Below are 22,664 nucleotides of genomic sequence, written 5' to 3' on the forward strand. Positions count from 1 at the left end.
GACTTCCCTTTTGGTCCAGGGGTTAGGACTCTGTGCTTCCATTGTAGAGGGCCCGGATTCGATCCCTGGTTGGGGAACTAAGATCCCACATGCCGCAGGCATGGCCAAAAAAAAAAAAAGGAAATGTAAATTTTATTCATTGGCTGGTGTTGGACCCGTGACGGTTCTTGTGCCAAGTGGACACATGTGGAGACACGTGCCAGGAAGGTGTCCTACAGCCCCCCGAGGGAAGAGTGGGATGGAGTGACTCCAGTGGCCAGGACGCCTGTAACCAGGAGGGCTCCGCAGAGGTCTAGGTCTGATGGCCTCTCTCCACGTTTTGCTTCTTTTTCCTTCCTTTGGAAATGAATATGATATAAAATGCCAGAATAAACTCTAGAAGAGAAGCAAGGGATGTGAGAGACCCCTTGGGGGGTGAAGTCTGTAGGGTGTGTAGGGATAGTTTGGCTATTGGAGGAGGAGGCGGAATCAGACGTCGTAGGGTTTTGAGTCTGAGTGGACGGTGGCACTGTGGCAGAGGTCTGAAAAGCTGGAAGATGTACAGGATGGTAGGGCTTGAATCGTTTGGGTAAAACATGGTAGGGGCAATGGAAAGAAGGGGACCGACTGGAGATAATTGTGGATGTAAATGTGAAGGGGTTTGATGATGGCGTGAATGAGGGGCGAGGGCTGCAGCAGATTTGAGGAGGGAGGGAGGATGAAGCGCAACCTGCTGGACACGTAAAGTTTGAGATGCCTTTGAGACGTCAAGGCGAGGATGCCAGGGAGGCAGGGGTGGAGGCTGGACGAGGAGGGGCGTGGGATCTAGAGCATCGTGGATGGATTGGATTTGATCGATGGGGATAGCACTTCTTGGCCACAGGAGGGAAAGAGGAGAAGGTGGCCACAGATATAGGGAGGGGAGCTGACAGGGATTTGCTCTAAATTCTCTATCAGGCCTGAGGCAAGGCCATCCATTGACATTCAAAGGGAATAAGAAGAGGCGAAATGTTTGAGGAAAGTGGGGAAAGGATGAAATAGTCATTGTGTAGCAAAGCCAGAAATCCAGTAAATTTCTGGGCAGTGCTGAGTGCCCACTGAGGTGGTGAAGATGACCATTCAGTGATACCAGTCACCTGGTGTGAGTTTTCTCCAAGGACACTCTGTTCCTTGGGTACAAAACAGAGAAAGTGGGTGGTTAGGTTCGTCCAGGCTTGGGGCTTTGCTGGGGCGGGGCGGGGTGTGTGTGTTTGTGTGTGCAGTGGATGGAGAGAGGGTGGAGGGAGTGGAGGTCTGTGATGGAGAGTGGCTGTGAGGAGAGTGCGTGGAATCTGAGCTGGGCAAGCCAGCAGCAAGGGCAGGAGGAGGCAGACGGAGGGTGGAGGGAGGGGCTCAGTGGTCTGGTGAGTTCCATGAGGTGGTCGGGGGACTGAAGTGAGCTGGAAGCCTCGGCAGTTGTGGTCCAGGGTGGGATGTCAAACTTCTGATGTCAGCGGGGGTGCGGTTGTGGGGAGAGGGTGGAGGTTCACTTGGAGAGTCTGAGAGAGGAGTTGTCCAGCAGAAATGAGACAGAGATTTAGAGGACGTCGGACAAAGATTCCAGATAGGTTTTTCTTCAGGTTTAGTGATAACTACCCATCTTCTCATCATCAGGTGTTTCTCAGTAGCAGGTGGATTTTTCTTCAGTTTTAGTGATAAACCATCCTTCTTGTTATCGGAGATTTGGGAAGAGCAGGTACGGGAAAAGTTGGCGTTTTGGGTTTGTGTTTTGCACCCTCGGATGCAGGTGCTGGCATGGGACCGATCATTCCTCCAAAATTGCTGGTCACAGATTATCTGCTTTTTTGTAGAGCTCGTTCCGTGTTTTCTAAAGTGCTATCACATGATCTCATTTATGCCTCCTGATTGCCTGGGAAGGAGGGGTGGGAGCAGAGACCTCAGTGGCCATTTACGAAGGATGAGGAGCAAGGATGCTCCGGGCGCTGGATCTCTCTCGTTCCCTGTCCTTTCTGTGACCCTGGTAGCCCCCTGATCTTTAGCTCACTGGTAACATCCAGAAAAATCTTTTTCTGACTCAGCAAATTAAATGCACATAATTCAAGAAAGGATCTTGATTGTGGTTCAGATTCCCTGGATGTTCTGAAGGTTACTGGTGGTGGACACTGGTCTAGTTACTCTCTCTCTTTTTTAAAATCCCCTTTAAAAATGTTACTTAGCTTGGATTGTCTCCAGATATGTCGGAAGAAGATGTAGTGACGAATAGTGCCATTACAGGGATCTAATCTGGGTAGACCCAGAACACGATGCTTTTTGGTTTTTTGTGGTCTTGGTATCCTTGTTGACCTTTATTAATGTCAGTCCTCAGAAGAGCACCAGTGTGCTGAGTCTCTTAACTGTCTCCTGCGCAGTGGCTGTGTGTTTAATTGACATTGTTTAGTCCTCACAATGGTATTGTGACTGAGAGATTCTTATCTCCATCGGCAAATAAAGAAGTTGCGGCTTAGAGATGTCCAGGGGCCGCAGTGAGTGTGAATCCTGAAATTTGGGCCTAAATCCACCCATCTGATTGCAAAGCCTGTCTTCTTATCTGCTTTGCAGCAAACAGAGGTTTAAATATCATATTATAATAAAAGTGTGTGTTGGGGGAGGGGAGGAGGGCCAGGTACAAAAAGACAAAGAGGAACAAGTGCTTGAGGGAATACCCGTTTTCTCATCTGGTGGGAGGAGGGCCCTGAGTCTCAGAGGCCTCAGTTGCCTCCCAGGTAGAGCTGCCCTTGGATGAGGAGGATCAGGGACCTCATCTGCCCCTGGCTGAGGATTCAGAGACTGATTCAGGCTGTAGTTTCCTGAAGAACAAATAGCCGAATGAGACATCTTGGTTCTTATGGCAGAGGCCAAGGGTTGCCTCCAGGATTGCTCAGTCAGACCCAAAAGTAGGAGAGATCTGGGAAACTCGTGCAGGGGACCTGTAAGCAGTGTGTGAGGAGGCTCTGTGCGGGCCCGGTCCCCTGGCTCACGTAGGATCTGGGAAAGATGGGGACCAGACGAGTCCTCAACCCCTTGATTTATTTAATTCTTTTCTGGTTTTTCTTGGCTCTACTCCAGGGGAATACGGAGAGAACGGTCTGGCAATACCACTTTCGGACCTGGCCGGACCACGGAGTGCCCAGTGACCCCGGGGGCGTGCTGGACTTCCTGGAGGAGGTCCACCATAAGCAGGAGAGCATCACGGACGCGGGGCCTGTGGTGGTTCACTGCAGGTGACCAACCCTCCCACCTCCAGGGTGCTGCCTGTCCTGTGTTCTGATGCCCAGGGGGCTTGTTTTTACCTGCCCATCCCCAGCTCTTTAACTGAGGGAAAAATTTAATCTCTGTTTGAGGCATTAAGGGACCACTTTGACCCAAAGTACATTTCTTCTAGATCCTACGGGACCACCGTGTACCTGGGGGTGGTGGGGCACAGGGTGGTAAACACAGTCCTTATTCTCAAGGAGCCCTTAGTCTGGTAATGTTTGCTTGGTTTTCTTTGTTAATATAATAATTTAGGATTCATCTCTTTGATTGTGCTTCTGTTCTCTTTTTCCATGGAAATAAGGTATATTTTTTCCCCTGACAATATACTTGTTTGCTTCAGAAGATTCGGACCGCTCCCCATCCAGGCTTCTAGAAGCCAGGCCCATGGCCTCTGCACCAGAGTTCGCAGGCTGCTGGTGCCCAAGCTTAGGTTTCATGATTATACTGGGGAAAGTTTGGTTTCCTAAATCTCTTTCATATGCAAGTAGATGTGGGTGAAATGTTATTTATTCAGTTCTTTAAAAGCTCCCTTTTATTGAGCACTTGCTCTATACCAGCATCTGAGCTCAGTGCTTTTCATCCGTTACTCATATTTGATCCTCACAACAACCTGTTCCACAGATGAGGAAACTGAGGGTCAGAGAGGTTAAGGGAGTTGCCTCAGGCACATTGTGCTGGAGAAGCTGGACTCCAAGTGTAGGATGGACTGAGTCCAAAGCCCTGTGCTCTTTGCTAATATATTTGCGAATATAAATGGACAATCTTATAAACACTCCCAAGAGCAGACATTGTTTCTGTTAATATTAATAGCTTGGTTTTGCATATAAAACCCTCATGAATGACTCCGTTGTCCTCGCTCTTCATCCTTCTGCCCACAGTGCTGGAATTGGCCGAACAGGGACGTTCATTGTGATTGATATTCTTATTGACATCATCAGAGAGAAAGGTAGGTCATCTGGAGGACAAGAAGCTACAGTTCCTGTTTTCAGTTTATGGAAGGAAAGTGCTAGTGAAAGTAGCCTGTAGAAGAGAATTGAGTGTTAAAATATTTTCACAAAAATCTAGGCCGGAGACTTCAGCTTTCAGTATGTTTGCCAGAGAACAGAAGTGATGCTGTTTGAGCTTTTGGCATAAAATAAAGCCTAGGAGCTGTGGGTGCCACTGCTCTGGTCTTTTGTTGAACATGCAGCTGCCTTGCTGATGGTATGGGACGGTGCTGTTGGAACGTGAGGGACCCCTCACTGCTGACCCTTTACGCTGTAATCTTCTAGGATCCTTGGTATTGGTCAGAAGGCCAGTGCTGTAGCCCTTGGAACATGTTCGGTTAGAACATTAAAGACTAAATTTGCTTTATCTCTGAGTCTGCTAACAGTTGTGCATTAAACCACTTCACATTGTCTCTGCAGTTTATCCTGATACTCCATGGTGCTTGCTTTGTAGGTGTCGACTGTGACATTGACGTTCCCAAAACCATTCAGATGGTGCGGTCTCAGAGGTCAGGGATGGTCCAGACAGAAGCACAGTACCGATTCATCTATATGGCCGTCCAGCATTATATTGAAACACTACAGCGCAGGATTGAAGAAGAGCAGGTACCAAGCCTAGAAGGCTGGCGTGTGGATTTTCAGTGGTTTTTTCTGGGCAGCTTGGATATGCTCTCCTTCCATGCAAAAGGACAGGCTCTGATAGATAACTGTCTTTCTTTGAAAAGGAGAAACAAGTTCCCAACCAGGAAGGGCCTCTCTGGAAACGAATTATTCCCTACTTCACAGCTCTCATTTTTCAGTATAGAGTAGCTCAGGAAGGGGCACCAGGCCTGACAGATTGGGGAAACAGCCACAGAAAAATTGGGATTTTCCCAGGCTCACACGGCAAGCTTAGAACGCAAAGCCTCAAAGTTTCCAGCCTGTTCCACTTTTGGTCCAGGCGATATTCATCCTGATTCCATCTCTTAAATGAACGCCTCACTCTTAATAGCACATGGGGGTTTGAGCCACCAATTTGGTCGAGTTGGAAACAGTAAAATTTCAATTTTAATAAGCCATGCATAATGAAGAACAATGTGGCATTGGTGCCTTTCCATTGGAAGCTATTCATAACAGACACAAAGCTGAGTTAAAGAGGATTGAGCGGACTGCTCTTTTGGGAGCTTAGGCTTATCTCCCTCCCCAGCCCCAGCCCCAGCCCCATTGCTGTGCTGCAGACTGGATGGTGTCTAAACATCAACAGGATTTGCCTGCTTTACCCTGTTTATTGCCTTCCAGAAAACTCAGCTTCTCAAAATAGGACCTGCCACCTAATTGAAAGATTTCTAGCCCAGCAGCATAGCAGCCACGTTATCAAAGTGTGGTTAGCCAAAGTTAGTTAGTTAGTTTAGTAGGTTCTCAGTCCACACAGAAATACTCACTAGATTGTTTCCTTGTACAAAAACATCTTCAGAAGCTGTGTGTGTATAGAAAGCTACCGCCAAATAGTTAACAAGCTACTGGTTTTGAACTTTACTGCTTTAAGTGTGACTTTGTGTTATTGTAAGTGCTATGAACTGTTTAGATGGTTACTGTAGGCTATTTTATATTTGTCTTCCAGTTATATTAATTTGGGCCAGGAATACTTAAAGCATAAAGCTACCCAAAGAGAAGGACTCCTAATAAATACAAGAGAGGATAGTACAGTTGGTACAAATGGGAAGTTATTCGGGAATATCTTGAAGAACATAATGTAGTCTTTTCTTGTTCAGAAAAGCTGGGGGGAAAGCTCTCTATTTCACTCAGAAGCTTTGGTTTTTCTTCTTGTTTTGGAGAATTTAGGGACTTTCCCTCCCAGCTTTTCTGGCACTTCAGATCTTCCCATTACCATATATGGTCCCTCTGACCCTGAATTTGAAGTTGTAATTTGGATTTAGGAACTACTTAAAAAAAAAAACAAAAAACCTTTATTGCTGCTCTTTTATTGGAGGTGAGGGGTAGGAGAGGTAGTATGTAGACAGAATGTAGTCTACAGAATGTAGACGATAGAAACTGAATGTCCCTGGTAATCCCATCCCAAGAGTACTAGAATGCATGCATGCATTCATCCACTCAGCCAATACTTTTTTGGTGCCAATATGTGTCAGCACATGAACTACTATTTGTTATATGAGCCTTTGGATTTATGTAGCCTAAATATATGTAGGCTTAGATTATATTTATTTTTAAAAATTAGATCCTGTAATATGTTGTTTTCTGCATTGTATTGTTTGATTCAGTGTAGGAACTTGCTACTTGATTTAGTGGTAAAGTAAGAAGTACTTTATTTTAGCAGAAGGTTTAAGTGGCAGACTTAAGAACATGAAAACCGGGCTTCCCTGGTGGCACAGTGGTTGAGAGTCTGCCTGCCGATGCAGGGGACATAGGTTCGTGCCCCGGTCCGCGAAGATCCCACATGCCGCGGAGCGGCTGGGCCCGTGAGCTATGGCCGCTGAGCCTGCGTGTCCGGAGCCTGTGCTCCGCAACGGGAGAGGCCACAACAGTGAGAGGCCCGTGTACCGCAAAAAAAAAAAAAAAAAAAAAAAAAGAACATTAAAACCACCTGATTTTTAAATTAAGCAAAAGAACAAAACTCATTTAGGATAATTAATTATTTTGAAATACAGTCATTTCCAAAATTATGAAGCATTGAGGACCTTTGGGAGTGGAAGAATGTGCTACAGAGGGATAAATGAAAAAAAGAAAAGGCAGTAGAGAAACAGCATTGGAAGGAGGAAATGCAGAAACAGGTGGGAATCTAGAGGAAATGCAAATGAGCAAGACTGAGAAAATTCTCAGCTCTTTATAAATGGATCTTCTCACATTCTGCTGTTTACTTGGAAGTAGATTTCTTTTGTTAACTTCCATTTCAGAATTAAAACAATTTTTTTTTTACTTGCAGAAACAGTATAATGGAATTCCCTTTCCTGACTGTTAACATTTTAACACATTTACTTTATCACTGATTCATATTCTCTCTCTCTTTCCATATGTATATACACACACACACACACATATATAAATAACTTTATATATACCTATATAATTTTTTAAATGAAATGTTTGTAGGTTGCAAACATTAATGTCCCTTTGCCTCCAAATACTCTGATGTGTATTTCCTAGAAATAAGGACATTCTCTTATATAACCATAGTAAAATTATCAAAATCAGGAAATTAGCACTGATACAGTAACTATTTTCGAATCTATAGACCGTGTTCAGATTTTGCCAATTTGTCCTACTAATATCCTTCGTGTGGTTCAGGGTCACGTGGTGCATTTAGTTGTCATGTAGTTTTAGTCTCCTTTAATCTGGAGCAGTATTCAATCTTTATCTGTCATGACCTTGACATTTTTGAAGAGTTCAGACCAGTTGCTTGGTAGAATGCTCCTCAGTTTGGATTTGTATGATGTGTTCTCTTGATGAGATTCAGGTCATGCATTTTTGCCAGGACGGTCGCAGAAGTGATGCTGTGTCCTTCCTGGTGCATCACATCATGAGCTCCCTCTTGGTTTGTTTCACTCCTGGCGGTGTTAACTTTGATCACTTGATTAAGGTGTTGTCTGTCTGATTTCTCCACTGTTAAGTTGCTGTCTTTCCCTTTTTAATTAATATCTTGTAGGTAGATACAAGAAACTATATAAATGAACAATTTTTCATCATACTTTTTGCCTACCAGTTTTATATTCATTCACGATTCTTGCCAGGAAAAATTACCACTGTGACATTTGCCCAATGGTGATTTTCTCTTTCCACCATTCCCTTTTCATTTATTAGATGGAAGCCTACTATAAGAAATAGCTTTCCCATCTTCCTTATTTATTTATTCATTTATTTATTTATGTCAGAATGGGTTATAGTCCATTACTGTTACTTATTCTGTTGCTTAAACTGTCCCAAATTTGCCTAGTGGGAACCTTTTCGAGTTGGTTCCTGTGTTTTTTTTGATATGTTCCCATTTTTGATTACTTCCTTACTCTTTTTGACACCACAAGATGATCTAGGTTCATCTTGTACTTTCCCAGCCAGTTTTCTAAGGAGCCCTGATTCTTCTTATTGAAGAGTGGTATTTCAAAGCCAAGATCTGGATACTGGGTATGTTTGTTTGTACTGGTATAATATTCTTTGAATTGCTAATTAGCAAATTAATTACTTCTCTTGTCTAGCTCTCTCTATATAATCCCTCTCTCTCTCTCTCTCTCATATATATATGTGTGTGCATGTGTGTGCGTGTGTATATATATATATACATATATACACACACACATATATGTATGAGGCCATGCCTCCATTTGTCCTATTTTATTTGTTTCCCTAGCCTTGTGCTTCTTCACATATGTTCCATAATCTCCTTGGTTCAATAAAAAGGTGTTCTCACATTTGTTCATTTGTTTATTCATTCCTGCATTAATTAAAGTCAGTTGTATTATGTGCCAGGCACTGTGCCAGATCCTGGAAATATAAGTAGTCATGTTCCTGAAATGGAAATAAATCCATACGATGAAGCAGAAGGAGTTAGAGGGAGAGCATGGGGCATGTTGGGTGAGATTAGAAAAGTCAGCAGAGGCCAGATTTCGAGGGGGCGGGTCTTGCAGGCCATATTGAGGATTTAAAACTTTATCCTAAGGAAAATGGGAAATCACTGAGGATTTTGAAGCAGGGGAGTGACATAAGAAGATCCTCGGGTCTTCCCTGGTGGCACAGTGGTTAAGAATCCCCCTGCCAATGCAGGGGACATAGGTTTGATCCCTGCTCCAGGAAGATCCCACATGCCGTGGAGCAGCTAAGCCCGTGCGCCACAACTACTGACGCTGCACTCTAGAGACCTCGAGCCACAACTACTGAGCCCGCGTGCCGCAGTTACTGAAACCCGCGCGCCTAGAGTCCGTGCTCCGCAACAAGAGAAGCCACCGCAGTGAGAAGCCTGTGCAGCGCAACGAAGAGTAGCCCCCGCTCACCACAACTAGAGAAAGCCCACGCACAGCAACGAAGACCCAACACAGCCAAAGATAAATAAATAAAAAATAAATAAATTTATGAAAAAAAAGAGATTGTCATTTTAAAAAGAGGGCCCTGGCTTGAGAGGGAAGGCTGGGTGGGCACGAGGCTTGAGCAGCTGCAGGGGGACCAGCGTCAGTGAGAACCGAGGGTGGTTTGGACAGGATAGCAGGGGCTGATAGTGAGCCCAGGGAGAGTAGAAGCAGTAAGATTCTGTGATTAGATGTGGAAGGAGTCAGGGTGTTTGTAATCCTGACATGTGAGCCCAGAGCACCCTGGATGCATCATCTTGTTGTTCCGTAACTTAGACAAGAGCATTTTCATTGTACTCTCTCCCTGCTCTGGGCTTTTGGGCTTTTTTGTAATTTAAGGTTTAAGAGTGTAACTGGGTTTACTCACATGGAAAGATAGTGAATACCAGATGATTTTAGAGCCTCATGGTTGGTTCCTCCTTTCAACCTTGGCTGTGTGTCAGTTGACAAGACCGTAAGATTTATTATAAACATTGCAAGCGACTTGGTAACCATGCTATGTCATTGAATTCCAGTGGAGGATAGATAAATTTCAGATCATTTTTTTAGACCTCCTCTGAAATAAAGTTCCCTCCACTCCTCAAAGCAAAATAAAACAAAATGGAACAAAACAGCCCCTACTCCCTGAGAATTTTTCTTGATCTATAAGACAGCCTGGGCTGTCATGGTTCCGAGAAACAAACCCATCTGACTTGTGAATCAGTTTTATTTCTTGTTTTTCCAAAATAAGCTAAAAAGCTCCAGCATTTTTATGTTATTCCTCGAGCTGCTATGATTTTTAAAAATAATTCCTGTTCCATTTGCATTAATTATTCCTCATTGGAAAATTCTTTTGTCATCACTTCATGTAGAAATATTGATTTTGATTTTCAAGAAAGTGTGTAGTAGGGAGAAAGAAATGGGGGGGTGGAGTTTCAGTCATGCAAGATGATGAGGTTCTAGAGATCTGCTGTACACCAATAGCAAGTGGTTAACAATATTATACTGTACACATAATGTTTTGTAAAGAGGATATATCTCATGTGTTTTATTTTAAACCACAATTTTGAAAAAAGTGTTGAGTAGAAAGCATCTTTATGCTTCAGTTTATTTATTGTATATTTAAATTTTTTATTAAAAAAAATGAGTTAGGGTCTTCCCTGGTGGCGCAGTGGTTGAGGGTCCGCCTGCCGATGCCGGGGACGCCGGTCCGTGCCCTGGTCCGGGAGGATCCCACGTGCCGCGGAGCGGCTGGGCCCGTGAGCCATGGCTGCTGGGCCTGCGTGTCCGGAGCCTGTGCTCCGCGACGGGAGGGGCCGCAGCGGTGAGAGGCCCGCGTACGGCAAAAAAAAAAAAAAAAAAGAGTTAGGATTTTTAAACTTTTAAGTAAGTGATGCTCTCTGTCAATTCTTCCAGCTAATATTTAATTTTAAATTATATTGTATCTTTAAAAAAATTACTCCTTATGTAAGTCAGCATTTCAGTGCTAAAAAGTGTATGGCTGCTATTCAGAGGTGATTATTCACAAGGACTTTAAATTTTTTTTTTTTTTTGCGGTACGCGGGCCTCTCACTGCTGTGGCCTCTCCCGAACGCACAGCCCAAGCAGCCATGGCTCACGGGCCCAGCCGCTCTGTGGCATGTGGGATCTTACCGGACCGGGGCACGAACCCGTGTCCCCTGCATCGGCAGGTGGACTCTCAACCACTGCGCCACCAGGGAAGCCCAGGACTTTAGATTTTTAAAACCAGTTCAAAAAATTCAAATACTATATAGACTCAATGAAACATTTTCTCCTCGGATTTCTTTTTTGCAACTTCTTCCCTAGACTATAAGTTCTGTAATGACTGCAATTTATAATAAATTGGTTTGGCTGCTTTAACAGAGGCTAAATAATAGTGCCTTAAACAAGATAGAAGCTTATTTCTCTATAGAGAAGTCCAAGCTGGCAGGCAATTTGGGGATCAGAGGGTATAGGGTGTGGACCTAGGTTCATCCAGGGACCCAGGTACATTCAGTCTTGTCCCTCTACTGTCCTTTAGGATGTTTCCTTTTTCACATGGTTGCAAAGAGTAGGAGGAAGTGGAGGGCAAGCAGCTGCCTGTTAACGTAGGAGTCAGACTTTCTTTGTCGAGGGTCAGATGGTGAGTCTCTTAGGATTCCCAGTTACATATGGTCTCTGTTGCATACTCTCTCTTTTTTTACAACCCTTTAAAAACCATTAAACTTGTGATGAAGTAACTATTCTTACAAGCCTTGCAAAAGGTCTGGGCTAGATTTGTCCCATAGGCCATTAGTTTGCCAACCCCTGTTGTAAGGTTATGACTAGAAATTGCACACCACTTCCTCATCTGTTAAATATGGCTGGGACTTCCCTGGTGGTCCAGTGGTCAAACTCCACGCTTCCACTGCAGGTATCGCGGGTTCGATCCCTGGTAGGGGAACCAAGATCCCACGTGCCGTGTGGTGTGGCCAAAATAAATAATAAATGACATAAATAATAAATAGGGCTAATAATAGTATCTATTTCAAAAGGTTGTTATGAGGATTAAAATGAGATAATATATTCAAATAGTGCCTGACACAAAGCCAGTGCTTAGAAAATTTTAACTGTAATAATAATTGATATTTAACTCTGTGAAAGAGAATTAGCACATTTTTCTTTCATCTCCTGATTTTTGTCGTGGTTTATGACATTTATATCTATAATTATGACAGTTGTTCAGTGTTAGTGCTGTATTTAGATCAAAACTCTAGTCCTTTTATCACGGTATCTGTTTCTCTGAATTCTTTGTTTTGATTTTGATTTATCTCTGTTGGCTAGATTTCATTACTAGCTGTTTTGTTTTTTTTTAAGATAATTGCATTCTAAGTTTTTGCATGCTTAAAAATGTCCGAACATTGGTTTTATATCTAAAGGGTAACTTAGTAGGGTATAAGATTCTTGTTTTTGTTTTTCCCCACAGGATTTTTTGGAATTATGTGGCTGTGTTGGAGTCTAAAGTCAATTTGATTATCCCCCCTTATATGTGACTGACTTTTTCTGCCTGGAGATCCAATCCAGGCATATTCTTTATCATTGATGTTTGGGAGATTGATTGTGAAGTTTTTCCTTTTAAAATGCAGATTCAAAAAAATTAAAAAATAAAAGAAATAAAATGCAGGTTCAGATTTTTTTTTCCTTTGAGATTTCAGGAACATTTTCTTGCATTATGTCCTAGAATATTTTTTTATGTTTTATTTGTTCCCATCTTCAGGAATTCCATAATATATATCAAATCTCTTAATAGCTTTCTCCATCACTTTTATGTATTTTATTAATAGTTTAAAAAATATGTTTTCCTCTAGACTGTTTACAATGTCCCTTTCTATGTTCTTAGTTATTTAATTTTTTGCTACCTCTAATTAGACTTGAACTTACTATATTTTGTGTCTTTCTTTTATTTCCTTTTGTTGCTTCGCCAGCTTGCTTTTCATCTCCTCTGTTGTCATATAATCTCTTATTTACACTCTTTTTTAAGAAAGCGCATGTCTGTAAAGTCTGTGATATTAAGGCAGAACTATTTGTGTTCATCTTTTCTTCTTTCTTTGTTTAGGTTCTTTTTTGATGTGTTTTCTCCATCTGCCTTTTGCTCTTTGCTCCCTTTTTCCTTTTTTTACCTTCCCCCCTTCTTTATATAGGCTCTGTGCTGACCCCTTCATTACCGGATAGTCCACAGCGAGGGGAGGCAGGGTGGCTGAGGAGGTCCACAGCTTTGCTTGGGTTTGTTGTCTCAGTGCCCTGTTACCTTCGCCCTGGGAGCACATCCGTGTGTTGGTGTTCAGGGGGTCATTCTGACACTTTGCAATGCCTGTAGAGTCAGAGGGGTTAATAATGCTCCCTCCTACCCTGCCTCTCCTCTAGGCCACCTCAGCTGGGAGGGTGGCAGTGGACGGCAGAAAAGGCTCTTCAGACTGTGGGCCTTTCTACTGTGTTGAACTGGCTCTTGACAAGCCTTCCCCCACTTCTCCTATGGCCTGCCATGGCTCAGCTCCAGGCCTTTCACTCCTGGGACAGCGACATTCAGGGGTTTCTTTTTCCTGCTACCACCTGAGGGGTATGTGTTACTTCTCAGCTTCCTTCTTATTTTGGTCCAGTTTTCACAGTACTATATCAGAGACACTTTATAGTTTGTAGATTGGAGTTGTAGCATTCCCTTGTTTTATGTATAGTAAAATTTTCCATTTTTTATTTAGCTGTTGTTTTTGGTGAGTTTTGAGCAAGGAGAGGAAAAAGAAATTCCACTGGTGGATTTAAATTTATTTTATGCTTTACATTTTATTTTGAAAAATTTAAAACATTCAGTACCACACCCATAATAGACCATTTCCTTTTGTCACATTTCTTTCAAATCTTTTTTCTTTTTAAAAGCAATCAAGTGTAACCACTATATGGCTGAGATTCCGTTTGACACCCACCCCCAGGGCCACCCCTCATCTTCACCCTCGGAACCCCAAGGCAGTAACTAACCTTGCAGTCTCTTTTTGTATTTAAAAATTTTTAAATCCAAATATCTGTATACAATATATGACATTGTTTTTATGTTTAGAATATTTAGCAAGATGATATACTGTTTCATTGTTTTGCAGTTTGTGTTTTTCCACCTAACATTGTGTATGTAATCTGTTTTGATACACACACACACACACACACACACATGCACTTTTCCTCTTCACTGTTGCATATTATTTCGTGATATGAATGTGAGGTGTTCATTGTGAGGTATTCAGTGTTCTCTTGGTGAACACTGTTAGGAACAGCACATCACTGGACATCCTTGTCAGCTCTTTCTAGGCTTGGGTGCGTGAGTTTCTCAAGAAGTGAATGTTCAAGGTTGTAAAATATATGTGCCTTTTCATCATTACCAGATACTAACTAGTTGGTACTATCAGTTGTGTACCAAAGTGATGGCACCAGTTCACCCTCTCAACAACAGTGAATGAAAGTCACTGCTATACGTCAGTATTTGATATGGCTACTCTTTCTAACATTTACTGTTTCTTGAATAATCCTGTAATGAAGGCAGCATTATATAATGAAGATAACTTGATGGATTAGATTTTCGGAATTGGTTGTTTCTGGGTGAATTTAGGAGGAAAGAATGATAAATCATCTAACTAGAGTCCTACCTAATGCAGTTCATTCTGTATCTGAAATGAGATTACATTTTACTGGTTTTCTCTGCCTTTTTTCCCCCAGAGTATCATTGGGCTGAAAGTAAAGTTTTAAATGTGCTGGAGTTTTTTCTGGAGTGGGGGTGGGGTGGGGACGATACGATAAAGTGTATTATTCTGCTAAGAGCGCTGCCATCTTTTGTACCTGTGTGCAGTTTTTACTTGGAGTGCGTTTATTTCTGAAACTCTTTTCCCACCTGTTTACTTGAAAATCATTAAATGTGTTGCAAGTGAACTATGAAATGATTAGATGCTAATGTGTCAAAGAACGTGTGAATTCTCTCTTAGTCCAGAAACAGGTACATTTCATTTAATACAGTAAGTTGTTAATGCATGACTCTCTGCTTTTGAACTGTATGGTTCAAAGGTCCTTTTCACCCATATGATGTATTTACATGAAGGAGGTGAATTCCCTGACATTTGGTCAACATACCAGTATTCAGGGTCCAACTTGTCTGTCTGTCAAACTCTCTCTCTCTTTTTTCCTTTTTAATGAAATGCCTTTTTGACTTCTTCATTCCCTCAAAAAAGTCACAGTTCTTCATATATGCAATCTTCACTTTGCAGAAAAGCAAGAGGAAAGGGCACGAATACACAAATATTAAGTATTCCCTGACGGACCAGGCAACTGGAGATCAGAGTCCCCTCCCGCCTTGTACCCCAACGCCGTCCTGTGCAGAGTAAGTAGAAATGAAGGAAAATCTTTTTACCTGAACATAATCCTATAGAAAAGCTTTAAAAAATGATACGTCTTTGCAGCACATGCCTTTCCTTGGTGCACATTATTGTTGCCTAACTGGTTCTTGAGTGTGCCAGTGGCTAGCTAAACTAAATTTTAGTTGACCTAAACTGAAGGCTGCTTGCTACACTGGCTAGGAGTCTATGGGACTGTACAGATATCAAGTGCTGGTTCTCCAAGGAGAATCTAATTTTTAAAAAGTATTTTATTTATTTGGTTGTGCTGGGTCTTAGTTGTGGCAGGCAGGCTCCTTAGTTGCAGCTCACCAGCTCCTCAGTTGTGGCATGCAAACCTTAGTTGTGGCGTGTGGGATCTAGTTCCCTGACCAGGGATCGAACCCGGGACCCCTGCATTGGGAGCACGGAGTCTTAACCACTGCGCCGCCAGGGAAGTCCCAAGAATCTAATTTTTCTTTTGATGGGGTGTGGATTGTTGCAGAGGTAGGTAACACCCTTTTTGATGAGTCAAGACTCTTCGCTATGTAAAAGTAAGTAAATTGACCATCAATGTGTCAACACAATCATGGTCTAATTTTCCACAGTCAGCAGAAATCTACTGTGGGTATCTAAACCAGGTTAGCAAACTACAGCCCCCAGGCCAAATCTGGGCCACGGCCTGCTTTTGTACAGCTCATGGACGGTTCTTAAAGGGTTATTAAAAACTCACACACACAAAGAATAATACATGACAGAGACCGTGTATGGCCCACAGAGACTACATTATTTTTAGTCTGGTCCTGTACAGAAAAACTTTGCCAACTCCATGTTTAAACTAAAACGTGATAAGAAAATATTTGTTAAATCGATTATGTGAATAACAATTGTAAGTTATTTTTTTTCTGTGTATCCTAAAGTCACTCTCTGGTATAACATCTACTTTTTATTTTCCCCTAGGAGTCTTATCCCTGTTTGCTTCTGATGTGGATTTTTAAACCCCTGTTGGCTTTAATACTCTATATAAACGTTTTTGATAACATATATGAGGCTCGTATTTACATTTGCTTTCTATTTAACATTGAAATGAAATTATATAGCAAAAGTATGCTTTCCACCAAGCCGCCTCTTCCTTCTGCCTGCTTTTTTCTTTCCCAGCGGACTGACGGGGAAAGTTGATTTTAAATTGCTATCTGCAGTGATTTGCAGTGGAACCAGCACGTCAGGGCTCCGAGTCCTTGCCAGAAAGCTTTCCCTACATGTTGGCTCAACAGAATTAGCTCTGACGACTCCCTTTTTACCAGTGGCTTGCCTGTGACTAATAGGTTCTCTGCCTCTCCGTTCCCGTTGTCCCCCTTGTAGGGTGCAGACCCAGGAGACCCTGGCCCCTGCTGCTTGTTTCAGCTTGTTCCTCTCTGACCAGCCCAGAGCTGCTGGGTTCCTCGTCCCCCTGGACTGTTCTGGTCTCCACTCTGCTCAGCAAAACAGAGTCTGGGGGCTTCCCTGGTGGCACAGTGGTTGAGAGTCTGCCTGCCGATGCAGGGGACACGGGTTCGTGCCCCGGTCCGGGAAGATCCCACGTGCCGCGGAGCGGCTAGGCCCGTGAGCCATGGCCGCTGAGCCTGCACGTCCGGAGCCTGTGCTCCACAACGGGAGAGGCCACAGCAGTGAGAGGCCCGCGTACCGCAAAAAAAACCCAAAAAACCAGAGTCTGGGCTCTGATGTATTGCCCCTCCACCCTGGGGCCCTAAACTGCCGGTCGGCTTCATGTTCACCTTCATGTCGCCGGATTGGGGGCTGAATGGATCTGTAGTCCCTGCCTAACCGTTCCTACACTTTGCCTTTACATTGCTCTGGCCCATTCAGATCCTTCTGCCCACAATGAATACCATTCTTTTCTCTATGCACATGTCCCACCTTCCTTCAAGGTCTAACCCAATGCCTCATCGTACAGGCCTGCCTCGCTCCACCCTCCTGGAAAACAACTCTCCTTCCGCCAAACCCCGGGAGCACAGGGACTTGAGGCTCTTACTTCAGAATTATTTTGCTGTGTGTTTCTGTCCGATATCCTCTCCTGTAATGTCAGCTCCTGGGGGCAGGAGCTATGTCTGCGCCGCATACGGTCCCCAGAGAATAGAGTATGTGCGTTATAACTGTCGTGTAAGGTTAAGCAGTATGTCTGCGTTTTTATTAGTGTCGTCTTCCTTTTCTTCTTTTCAGAATGAGAGAAGATAATGCTAGAGTCTATGAAAATGTGGGTCTGATGCAGCAGCAGAAAAGTTTCAGATGAGAAGACCCGCCAAGACTTCAAGCACAGAAATAGGTATTTCAACAGAAGTGCTCTGCTGGTTAATTGTTTATATCATTTGTGGCATTTTGAAGCAGGCAAATAATTTGTGACTGTTTTAACAAAGTGAACCACAATTGAATTTTAAAACCCAGCCTCTTTTTTCTTCTGCCTGTATTTCTTTTTCCAAGCTGGATTCATTAAATATTGAAATCAAATACAGAATTAATTCTGTGAAGGGCAGGGTTAGCACTTACAGAAAAATGGTTGATACTGGTGATGAAGAGCAGATATCATCATTCCTGCAATTTTTATTAAAGTAGGTTAACCCACGCTGTGCTGGGAGATGATCTGTAGGGATCTAGGGACTGTGGGGACATGGCACTGGATGGTCAGAGTCAGGATGCCTGAGTTTTCACCCCAGTGGGCCTCTGACTGGCTGGCTGTATGACACAGGGCACTGGACTTCCTGGGCCTCTGACTGGCTCAACTCCACATCCCTCCCAGCTCTGATGCTGGGAATTCGTCTCCCTTGTACGTCTCCTTCCTTCCAATCACCTTTTTAGACAGGGACCCAATTGTGTGATGTATGTTTAAAAGGTAAGTTTTTAGCATTTCACGTCGAAATTCCTATTTCAATGAATAGTATATTTAAAAGCTCTAAATCTACTTTAAAATGGTTTACTGCCTTGCCAAACTTTTAGATGTATGCTCCTTAAAAATTCTAACTTATTTCTTTGCCAGATGTGGACTTTCCCCCTCTCCCTGAAAAGATCAAGAACAGATGCAAGAAAGTTTACATGAAGAATGAATTTGAATTTGGAAGGCTTGCATTGTGGTTGACTACCTTTTGATAAGCAAAATTTGAAACCATTTAAAGCCCACTGTATTCTAACTCAACAATACCTGATTTCCAATTACTCATGTCCTCAGATAAGAAGAAATCATCTCTATGATGTAGACAGTGTTATATTTCATGGAATTTTATTTTAAATTGAGGAAGCAGTTAAATTGTGCTCTATATTTTCCAGATGATGGTGATTCAAATTCTAGTTATTGTCATTTTTTCTTTTGATAACCTCAACAAACTTAGTTTCCCCCCTGCTTTGTGGGGAATGATAGGGCACTTGTAAGAGTAAAAATGATTGGGGATAATTAAGTAACAACACCCTATAGAAGTGAGAACAATTTCATTTATCATCACTTATCCAGTAGTGGATAATGCATTTTGATGGCCTCTTATTTTGGCTAAATAATAATTAAGCCAGTGCCCCAGACGGTCTCCCCTTGCATTGCCATTGAAAAATCATGGGGGTGGAAATCATGGGAACTTAGGATAAAAGGCATGGTTTCTTCTTAACAGTTGACAAATTACCATTCAGCCTGTTGACTGAGAAACTCGTGGTGGGAAAACGTTTGTCATCTTTTCTTTTCATTTGAGTAATTGTATTTAGGAAAAAAATGCACCTATGGATAACCAGTTTTGGGTTATCACTTGTTGCTGACAAACCACCTGAAAACTGAGTGGCTTTAAACAACAACTGGCTTTTCCCCATCTCTTCAAACTGGGCTGGGCTCAGCTGAGCAGTTCCTCTCCTTGTCTTGCTGCTGTCACTCGTGGTTGGCAGGATGGCTGGGCCTCTCCATCTGCATGCGGTCCTCAGGTCTCACCTTCTCCACGTGGCCTCGCCCACAGGGTAGCTGGACCACATTTATGGCAGCTCAGAGGTCCCAAGGGTATAAAGCAGTAGTGCCCAGGTTTAAGACTTAAACCCAGAACTGTCACAGCATCACTTCTACTGCCTTCTATTGATTAAAACCAGTCCCAGGCCCAGCTCCAATTTGGGAAGAGGAGACTGCACGAGGGCATGAAGTGGAGGTGAGGTTCCTTGGAGGCCCCCAGTGTAACAGACCGTCAGAACCAGTGCCATGGAAAAACAGCTAAAAAAAGAGGTTAGCAAAAGTAGAAGCTGCTAGTGACCTTGGGAAGCTGAAGCTGGTTATGATAGCTGCTGTAAGCTGGAAGTCAGGCAGAAACAGACGGCCTTCAGCGAGCTTCCTGAACCAGTTCTGCTGGCTCTTAGCGTATGTTCTAAACCATTGCTTTGGGAAACTGGTCTCTTAAGGTTGGGTGTGTTCGGGAGGGCAGAGCATTTAAAGCAGAGCCGCCTCATTGCCCTGGCTGCTGCAGAGGGAGGTGAATGGGGTGCTTTCTTCACACCCCTGGCTTCAGTCGGGCCCCACACCCATGCACGCAATCAAGGCTGCAGTGCGGAGGGGCAGTTCTCATGAGGCCACTAGTCAGATTGAATTAGCAGTAGCTCATTTTTGTTTTAACCAAGCAGTAGGATTTGCTAATGTTCTACCTGAAGTGCCTTCTCCAAAGACATCCCTCTTTGCCCTGTGTGTTGAATCATCATTCAATGAGTGTATTTCAATTGAAGCATCATTGGTGGACTTTGTAAAGATAATAAAATGCCATGGCAGCTTTGCCGTTAAGTCATGATCTCCTTAATCGAATTCTTCTTGCTTTGTCTCCAGAAAAGGAAGGACTAGATCCAACCCTGTTAGTAGCTCCTTTCTGAGGTCTTTACCTCCTTTGAAACCCTGAGGTTGTTTGGGGAGAGCCTGGCTGCCATTTTCACAGACAAAATTACATTGACTTCTCCCCCCACCTCCCCTCCCCCCATCCATTGAACTTAGAATTGTTGAAGGTAATTACCTTCTAAGAGGAATGTAAATGACTGCTCTCTTCTTGTCAAGCCTGTAAAGAAAGAGGTTCCAGTTCAGTACTTGCAACAAGGATCTTGAATCCTGTTATTTGTATTGCATTGTCACATTGAATGGTCCTCGTTTTTGCGATAACGTTTTGACTCTGGACTTTGGGGGCAAGGTCTTTCACCAGCATACAAGGATTTGATTGTACAACATATCTGCTGCATTAACGTCTCTGCCTGTAGCTTAAGATCAGTTGTTTTTGCACTTGGAAACACCTGATCCTGGCCAGCTTCGTTTGTAATAGGACATTGATTTCATTTAGATTTCCCTCCACGAAGTCAGCACCTATTATGTGGTGTAAACTGATGCCAAGACAAGATTAATAGTCCCTAGGTTGCCTAGGTTTGTCGTGTGTTTGGTAAAGGTGAGTGCAGGTTCTCCGGTAAGATTACATGGGATGGATTCACGTGGAGGGGCTGTGAAGATGGGGGAGGGGGAGGTGAGCTCGAGGTGCGGGTGTAAAAAAAACAGTGGAAATGGAAGTTCCAAAGAGGTGGTTTCTGAGGAAGTCAGAGGGCCTGGGACCACAGCAGTCAGTAATAGTTGAATCAGGTTACCTGGAAAATAGGTGTGATAGCTACACGTCTGCAGTCTGCTTCTGGGTTGCTGGTAGACATTAAATTTGCACAATATTCCCATAGCTGGCTAAGTATTTTAAAATTACAAGCATAGGATTTTATATTTGGGGTGAAGAAATTATCTGGCATGTGGTATTGGGGTTTTTTAAAACCAAATTTCAGAGTCTTAATAGCCTGTTTTTTTTAAAAAAAAACAAAACAAAACAAAACAAAAAGACACCTTGTATCCAGTGTGTGGCCCTCCTGAAAATTCTGGTCATCTCGCCCTTTGAAATCGGTGACTTTACAAATGTGGCTAAACGGGGATGAGAAAATACATGTACTACTTTCTTGGGTGTTCGTGCATTCTTTACGTAGCCCAGTTGCTTTGGAACAGCCAAGAAAATCATCAAGGTTATTTTTAGGGGTTATTAAGGGGTTACTAGGGTTTTTAAGAACTAATATAATGTCCTGGGTTATTTCTAGTTCAGAGGAATGTGGAAAAAGGTATGCAATTGTGAAGTGTTCTGTTGTAGCTTGTTAATCCGTAAGGGAAACTTAGACTGTAGACGTAAGTACAAACCCAGTGCAGTTTTTGTTTTCTGTATGTTGTTGGCGGAATAAAGTTTTACATCGTAAGCACATGGCCTCCCTGATTTCAATATGCCTTTATTAGGATCTGTATTAGCCCTTAATTTCGTTAAAATCTTTTTTCCTCTTCCTCTTGAAAAATAAGTTCCAAAATATAGTTTATTATATCTTCCATCCTTAAAAAGTTTGTTCCTTTTTTACTATGGGCAGTTCACATAAGGCAAAAATATTAAACAGTTGGTTTTAGTGTGTTGTATAACTTTGCTGTATATCAAACTAATTTTTACAAGTTTTCATCCTAAACCTCAAATCATGTAATTAATAATTTGCCTGTTTATTTATGACCTAGTTGTGATTCTTTTATTAATAAAAGCTAATGGAAAAGGATCCTTTATTAAGTCGATGACTAGATCTACAGTTAATTTTCCTGCAGTATATGAAGTATTGTACCAGAGTATTAAAAGATATGTAATATTTTATTGATAAATCTCTCCTTTAAAAGGAATACGTTTTAGGATGTCATCACTTTGGTGTGAATCATGTAAATGTTGATAATATGCACTGTTTATTATACATTAGTGTTTCAAGAGATTCACTTAATTGCCTTTTTGCCCACGTATATTATGTAGTCTATTTGCAATTGTTTTAAAAAAAATGACATTAAAAGAATAGTTTATGTAGAGAAACATTAGTGGATGTTAATTGTCTCCTCACCTGTATTTATGGGTGTTAGTTCAACTGCTTTGCTAGTTGCAAAGCCGTATTATCAGAGTAAAAGTGTATTTGTAAACTGTATGGGAACTAAAAATTAGGAATAAAACCATTTTCGTATATTATAGTATTTGTCATTTACTTCATCTGAAATGTCCAGGAAAAACTGGGATTACAGGTCCCTCAACCTCTTATACTAGCCAAATGCTGACATTTTGCAGCTCTTATCTAGAAGGGAACCTGGAATTCAGAATGAATGAATCAGTTCCTCAAGCATTTGAGTGCCTATTTTATGAGTAGCTTTGGGAGACAGGGAATTTTATTTGGAAGAACTTATGAGTAAATAGCGAGTAAAAAGTATGTCTGTATAATGTATACAGGACATGATTAGACTTCCCTGGTGGTCCAGTGGTTAAGACTCCATGCTCCCAATGCAGGGGGCCCACGTTAGATCCCTGGTCAGGGAACTAGATCCCGCATGCCACAACTAAGATCCAACATGCCGCAACTAAAGATCCCACGTGCCACAACCAAGACCCGTAGCCAAATAAATAAATATTATATATAAA

General features: G+C 42.5%; 1 protein-coding gene across 2 annotated transcripts in view; it reads left to right on the forward strand.

The window, feature by feature from the left end:
- Positions 1–22,218, forward strand: part of PTPN11 (protein tyrosine phosphatase non-receptor type 11) — a 78,096-nt gene extending 55,878 nt beyond the window's left edge. Inside the window, exons 11-16 of one of the 2 annotated variants that reach the window (XM_029222413.1) lie at positions 3,085–3,239; positions 4,152–4,219; positions 4,714–4,865; positions 15,067–15,179; positions 17,392–17,494; positions 18,203–22,218. In XM_029222413.1, the coding sequence (XP_029078246.1) occupies positions 3,085–3,239; positions 4,152–4,219; positions 4,714–4,865; positions 15,067–15,179; positions 17,392–17,461 (558 nt within the window). In that variant the 3' untranslated portion in view covers positions 17,462–17,494; positions 18,203–22,218. Of the gene's footprint in view, positions 1–3,072; positions 3,240–4,151; positions 4,220–4,713; positions 4,866–15,066; positions 15,180–17,391; positions 17,495–18,202 lie in introns of both variants that reach the window. The other variant, XM_029222409.1, reaches the window with a different exon arrangement.
- Positions 22,219–22,664: the final 446 nt, after the last annotated feature.

This window comes from Monodon monoceros, unplaced genomic scaffold (assembly GCF_005190385.1).
Source record: "Monodon monoceros isolate NGI ecotype Baffin Bay Population unplaced genomic scaffold, NGI_Narwhal_1 Super_Scaffold_1, whole genome shotgun sequence".
Classification (NCBI taxonomy): Eukaryota; Metazoa; Chordata; class Mammalia; order Artiodactyla; family Monodontidae; genus Monodon; species Monodon monoceros.